Consider the following 6972-nt stretch of genomic DNA (forward strand, 5'->3'; position numbering starts at 1 on the left):
CTGCAGAAGTAAAATTGCCTTGCTGAGAAATCTTTTGTTTGTGTGTTTGTGTTCCTTGCGACTCCAAATTTTCATTTCTAACAATCTGCTATCCTGAAGAATCTGGAGGTAAGAGGGCCTGGGCCAAGGTGCAGTGACCCCCTGGGCCAGCCCTCAAACCTCCTCCCACAGTGGGAATTGGGTGACCCTCTGCCCGCTGAGACAGCCCAACAGCTCCCAGCCCTAATTATTGCCTTCTCTAACTCTCCCCACAGTCCTCCTCCAGCTCCTCCTCTCTGCATGTGTCTCAGAGCCAATACCAAGAGGTAACTGTACCCTGAACTCCAGCTATCTAACAAACAATCAACTCAATAGAATGATTGAGACATTGTTAAGAGTCTAGTAGGGTCCCCTGGTGCCACTCTGCCAATCCTGGGCTCCAATTTCCCCTTGGGGTTCTGAAGAAAGGGGCTAGGGATGCCCGGTGCCAAGGGTATATGGGGAGCTGGGGGGCCCAGGTCTCAGCTGGAGGGACCCCAGAACATGGAGCATGCATCATGGCTCTTCTGTTGCTGCCCTCTTTGCCTACTGTCTCTTCTCCAGACACCCCTGCTCCAGTCCTTGCCACACACGCCTTGGGATTGTTGCCCTCGGGGAAGTGCTAGCCTGACTGGTTGCCAGGAACTCCATATTTCTGCCCTGACTCAGTCCCTAATTTGCTCTTTGATTCTGGACAAGCCACCTCTCCTCCTTGGGCTTGTGTTTCCTGAGGAAGTAGAGAGTATCAAAAGTCTCTGCTAGCTCTGAGAGTCCGAGATTTAAAGGTCCACTAGAATGTAAACCTCAGGGCCAAGGGATCCTGTCTGTCCTTTTTCTTCCTATATCCCTGCTATGAAGAATTGTACCTGGCCCATATGTGCTCAATGTTGAGTGAATGCATTTTCTAAATCACAAGCTGGCAGAATGGTGGGCTTTTCTCAGACTCCATCTATACATGTCACTGGTAGAAGGTCGTGACTACAAGTTGTCCAGGATCTTGGAATTTTGAACAAAGAATTGAATAAAATGCCCAGCAAAGCAAAGAAAGAATGAAGCAACAAAAGAACCAAAGCAGGGATTTATTGAAAACACAAGTACACTCCACAGTGTGGGAGTGGGCCTGAGGAACCTCTCAAGGGCCTGGATACAGAATCTTCCTGGGTCCAAATACCTGCCAGAAGTTTCCCATCGGCCACTTCATGCTCACCTCGTGTAACTGAAGTGGTAGCCGCAATCAGTCTGATTGGTTGCAGAAAGCAGCCAACCAGAGGCTGAAGTAAATTTACAAAAGTCACACTCCTGTGCAAACAATCTGATTGGTTGCAAAAAGCAACCAGCAACCAATCAGAGGCTAGGGTGAAGTTACAAAGTTATACTTCTTGGCAAATGAAGACTTGACCAGCAATCAGTCTTAACTTGTTGCAGACAGCTAATTTCCCATCTGCCTCACAGAAAAGGTGAAAGGTTCTTTTCACCTCACAGAAAGGTGAAAGCCTCTGGTTCTTTCATTACTCAGACATGGAAAGTTAGGGTTTTCTTTTCATTTTGGTTCTAGGAAGTCGGCGCGAAACAGTCTTAGGTTCCCTGCCTCCAGACCCTATTTTCCTGCCTCATAGAGGTTTGTGTTACTGTCCTTTCGGGAGAATCCAGATTTGGCTATGGGCCAAAACCAACAAAGACCCAAATCCTCTGTCCTTGGGAGCTTGAGGAGAGTTGACCAGTTCATGGTCCCAGTGGGTCTGAGAACTTTGCCTTTAAAATCCACTCCTGGACTCTACCTACCGCTTCATGGCCTGGGGAATAGAGTCGAGGGGGCCACCCTTGGTCACCTTCCTTTGACCCTCCCCACAAAACAGCACAACCAAGAAATTATGGATCAACTGGAAGTAGTAACGTGATTTCTTTGCTCACAGCATGACTGCTGGGTTTGGGGGGCACTCAGATGTAGAGGCCCCAGTCTCGTCTTGCCCACTCCCAGCCTGGAGAAGAAGGCTTACCCCCCAGATTCCACCTCATCCCCACAGGGTCCCTGATAACCTGGTCCCATGGGTGGGCCTGTCCTGGGGCATTGGTGGCATTCAGGGGGCAAGTCCCTTGCTGGGCCATCTCTGCCTCCCCCTAGTAAGAGCTCTGTCTTCTTTTTCCTACAGGAAAAGCAAGAAAGCCAGCAAAACCAGGGAGAGCCCTAAAGAGGCAGTTAGAGGTGAGTGGAGGGTGTGAAGTTCCCTCCTGTCCTCTGGAGAATGTTGCTTTCCTTTTCTTTCAGCACTTGCTTGGCTTTTCTCCCAAAGGTTCAAATCCAGAGAACCAACATACTGATGTCTGAGAAAGGAAAATTAAATACTGAACTCTATCATATGCAATGTGCTGCCAGGAACTTTGAAGGTGGGAATCTGGGCATCCCGTCATCCTTCAACCTGGTGCTTTGACAGGACTTTTGGGGGAGTCCTTTGGGCCCCGTCTCAAGCTCTCTCATTTCAGGAGAGTCCACGGATCTGGCCAGCCGAGCGCAGTATTCCCAGCAGTGTGTGGGAGAGTTGGATTGGACTCTTTGCTGTCTCCACGCAGCAGAAGAACATGGACAGGGTGAGTCCGATTGCCTGTCCCATCCCTTGGCAGTCCAGGTTCCCAGATGGAGGAGTGAGGGACATTTAGGTCCCTTCTGCAGGATGGAGTGTCCTGCCCAGAAAACAGCATGGGCCATTTCTTATTGCTTTTGTGTGTGGTTGTTAGAGGCAGCCTAGGGCTGAGTTGGCTGCTGTGGGTGAGTTGGGGAACGCTGTGGGGAGCAAGCAGAGCTTGGACGTGGAGCACTGGATGCAGAGCTCGGAGGCCAAGTGCCTACCATGCCCTTACCTGGCTGTGGCCTTGGCCAAGTCCTAGGTGGGGGATATGGTACTTGTACTGTGAAGGTACAGAAGAGTATCTTTAGTATGTTACCATTTGTGTAGAGAGAGGGAATACGTGTGTGTGTGTGTCTGTGTGTGTAAGTACTATGATAATATACATAAAACATGCTTGAAAGTGGTTTCAGAGCCACTGGCTGTGTTTTCTTGAGGCTCAAAAATGAGAAACAAACTAGGAAAGAAGGGTATTGCTGTAACCGGATACAGGGAGAAGGCTGGAGATAATCCCACCAGACCAACTCGAAGTGTTACAATTTTCATAGTGCTCATATAGGTTGGGGTTATGTGCCTACGTGCAGCATAGCATTCCCCTAAGTCTATTGACAACTAATTTTGTTTCAACTAGAAAGTCAGAGGCAAAAAGTGCTGGCTAAGTCTGATGAAGCTGTGAGGGCCCTGGTACCCTCAAGGCCTGTCTACTGTGGTACCAGAGTGATTATTTCTATCTTATCTCCCTCACAGCTTGGTCTGGAGAGCTGCCTTAGACTCTGCAATGAATCTATTCAAACAGCTGCCTCTGTTACCTTGACTCGTCTCAGATTCCGTCAGCCCGAGACTAGGATTATAAGACTGTCTCTATTATTTTGACTTGCTCCAGGTTAGGGAGAAGCCTATGCAAGGGTCCTACTGACCATATGTTTCATTTCTAGCTTTGATACCTGGGCATGAATTTCTCTACGTTTAACTATTTGCTCAATGTTAAGGCAGCTCTGTGGAAATTTGTTTGTGTAAACTGGAGCGCTGTGCAGGGCTGTCTGTGTGACTGTTATGAAGGCCTGTCTGTGTGATTGTCAGGGAAAATTGGCCTGCCACAAAAGGATTCATACAAAACTCAGGAGAGAGACACAGGGTGGCTGGGAGATATTTCCCTTCTGTACCTTCTGAGTTTTGGACTATGTGAATTTATCATCCTTTCAAAAAGTGAACGAAAGATTAATTTCCTCCTTCCTTTCTGTGTCCCAACCCCTATTTAAAAAAAAGGGCTTAGAGAATCAGATATACCTGGGTGTTCAAATCCCAGCTCTGTCTGAGTGATCTTAGGCAAGCAATTAACCTCTAATACCCCATGTTTTTTATCTACTCAACAGACGTAATAGTAGTAACTGTCTCATATGGTGGTTGTGAGAATTAAATGGATTGCTAGCATGGTGCCTGGTGAAGCACTCAAAGGTTCAAACAGTGGTAGCAATAATGGTAATAACAATAGCAATATTCTCTGATCTCTCTGGGCCTCTGGTAACCAGCTATAAATTTGATCTCTTTCCCTGTCCCTTCCACCCTTATTGAGTTCTTTGAGAAACAAAAGAGACTATGGGCTTGGAAATGCCTTGAAAATATGTCAGCTGTGATTGAGAGTAAGGAAGTGTTAACTGGGGAATAGTTATTATAGCTATTGTTACTGGTCGGCCAGCTGCTCCTCTGCCTGCTATATCCGACTTAACCTTTCTGTATTTGCAGTATAACAAGGAGGTAACCAAAGACAGAGATGCCCTCAGGCTGGAGTTATACAAGAACAGGTAGGACGGGGGAGGGTGGGATGGGAGGTCTGGGGCCCTTAGCATAGGTGATGTGCTGGGAGGTGGCTGGCTGTGCCCCTGACTGACGGTGTGGCCTTGGGGAACTCATGTCTTCTCTCTGGTGTGCCACCTGTGACTTTTGATTCCTGAAGTCCCTTCCAGTGCCACGGTTCTGTGGTTGTGGGGCGAAGCTAGAGGAGCTGTCCTTTCTGCTCTTTCGTTCATCCTTCTCTCCTGCCTCTGGCCATAGCCAAAACAATGAGTCCCTGAAGCAGAAGAACTCAGAACGAGAAGAGAAGCTTCAAGTCCTAGTGACCGTGAAGTCAGGGATTTGACTCAACTTGAAGGAGCTTCAGAGGAAGCTGGAGAGGGCTGAGCTCCTGCTTCAGGCAAGAGGCTGCAGCCCCAGGCGTGGTGGGAGCCCCATCCAGCTGGGGACATGGTCTAGGGATCATGCACGGTAGGGGAGGCTCCAGCCAAGAGCTGGAAAATTTAGGTCCTTGTTCTGGTCCTGTCATAGAATCCTCTGGAGACTGCTAAAAATCTACCAATGGGGCCCTGCCGTAGACCTGGGGAATCAGAATCTCAGGGTTAGGGCTTACATTTTTTAAAAAATTGCGTCATGGATGAAAACCATTATTATGTAGATACTTATATGGCTAGCTCATGAGTCTGTTTATTTCCTTCTGAGGTTCAAGCCAACACTTCGACTATTCCACGGTAATAATAAGAGAGTAGAGTTTTTGTTTGTTTTCTATTTTGGGACGGGGCCTACCTGTATCACCAGGGCGGGAGTGCAGTGGCGTGATCTTGGCTCACTGCAACCTCCACCTCCCAGGCTCAAGCGATCCTCCTGCCTCAGCCCCTCAAGTACCTGGGACTATAGGCACACACCACCACGCCTGGGTAATTTTGTATTTGTAGAGACACGGCTTCGCCATGTTGCCCAGGCTGGTCTCGAACTCCTGAGCTCAAGCAATCCACCCACCTCAACCTCCCAAAGTATTGTTATTACAGGCATGAACCACCATCCTTGGCCTGAAATCTTTTAAAAAAATTTAATATTTTATTTCTAAAGCAAAGAAACTCGACAGTAGAGATCTTTATTGACCAAGTTGTACATTAAGCCAGGCTCTAGACCTTTTAAAGGGCACTATGTGGAACAGCCCAGGCTCCCCAGATCTGAACTTCTCACTTTACCATTCGATTTGGTTCTAGGAAGTCGGCGCAAAACAGTCTTAGGTTCCCTGCCTCCAGACCCTATTTTCCTGCCTCATAGAGGTTTATGTTACTGTCCTTTTGGGAGAATCCCTTCTCTTTCTGCACTTGCTTGGCTTTTCTCCCAAAGGTTCAAATCAGACAGTTGGAATTTTGATGTTTGAGAAACCAGAATTGAAGACAGCACTGTATCACACTGAACGTGCTGCCAGGCAGTTTGAAGGTGGGAATCTGGGCACCCATCATCCTTCAACCTGGCGCTTTAACAGGCTTTTAGGGGTAGTCCTTTGGGTCCCATCTCAACCTCTCTCATTTCAGGAGAGTCCATGGATCTGGTCAGCAGCCTGCAGTATTTGCAGCAGTTTATGGGAGAGTTGGAACGAACTCTCTTTGCTGTCTCCATGCAGCAGAAGAACATGGACAGGGTGAGTCATACAGCCTGCCCCATCCCCTGGCAGCCCAGCTTCCCAGATGGAGGACTTGAAGCTGGTTATGAAGCTCTTAATGCTAACCAGCAGTTACAGCAGGCCATGGAGGAGCGGGCACAGCTGGAAGCACACCTGGGGCAGGTGAGGCTTTGCAGAGGGAGGGATGTGGAAGGAAGATAACCCCAGGTGGCCAGGACCAGGTGAGGACCAGTGACAGCCCTCCTAACTTCTGTGCCCATTCTTGTAGGTGATGGAGTCACTGAAACAACTACAGATGGAGAAAGATCAACACGCTGAGAATCTGAAAGGAGAAAGCACCTCGTGGTGGCAGAGGATGCGGGAGATGTCAGAGGAGGTGAGACCTGACCCTTCAGCTCCAACCACAGATAGGTCACTTGATTGTTCCAGGCCTCTGTGAAATGGGAGGAGCACAGCCAGAGGTGGTCATGGGTCTGGGCTTTGTGGAGGTAGGGGCAGAAAGGGAGATGGTAGCCCGTCCAGCCACCAGCCCTGCTCTCCAGAGCCCTTCCCCACTGTGCTTTGGGCAGGTGCACATGTTGAGGGAGGAGAGGGCACATAGCATGAGTCTAGTACAGGAACTGGAGACGAGCTTGGCTGAACTAAGGAACCAGATGGGTAAGCTGAGGCTGGGGTGACCTGGGAGCAGGAATGGCGTCAGAGGGCTGTGGGGATGGCTTAGAATGCCCCAGGGAGGTGGGCGCATGGAAGGGCTTTGAGGCAGAGGGAAAGAGGTCTGTGCCAGGAGACGGCAAGTCTTGTCATCTTCATGAGCCTCAGTTGTCCCCATCAACCAAGAGGAAAAAGTGCCTGTTGTCAGCCACCCACAGTTGTCTGTACCTGAAAGTGGCTTGGAAGATTGGCTAC

At 49.1% G+C, this 6972-nt stretch overlaps 1 protein-coding gene across 1 annotated transcript; it reads left to right on the plus strand.

Moving 5' to 3' along the window:
• Nucleotides 1–206: 206 nt before the first annotated feature.
• LOC117070555 (golgin subfamily A member 8B) lies at nt 207–6972 on the plus strand. Its single transcript, XM_033189879.1, has 3 exons — nt 207–1597; nt 5684–6228; nt 6335–6972. The coding sequence occupies exons 2-3, from the start codon at nt 5986–5988 to the stop codon at nt 6503–6505; spliced, it is 414 nt and encodes a 137-aa protein (XP_033045770.1). The 5' UTR covers nt 207–1597; nt 5684–5985; the 3' UTR covers nt 6506–6972.

Source organism: Trachypithecus francoisi, unplaced genomic scaffold, assembly GCF_009764315.1.
Source record: "Trachypithecus francoisi isolate TF-2019V2 unplaced genomic scaffold, Tfra_2.0 Lachesis_group3, whole genome shotgun sequence".
NCBI lineage: Eukaryota > Metazoa > Chordata > Mammalia > Primates > Cercopithecidae > Trachypithecus > Trachypithecus francoisi.

Coding starts and splice junctions, on each gene's coding strand:
- LOC117070555 (XM_033189879.1), top strand. CDS start 5,986: ATGGATCTGGTCAGCAGCCTGCAGTATTTGCAGCAGTTTATGGGAGAG. Junction 6,229..6,334: donor TGGAAGCACACCTGGGGCAG/GTGAGGCTTTGC, acceptor CCATTCTTGTAG/GTGATGGAGTCACTGAAACA.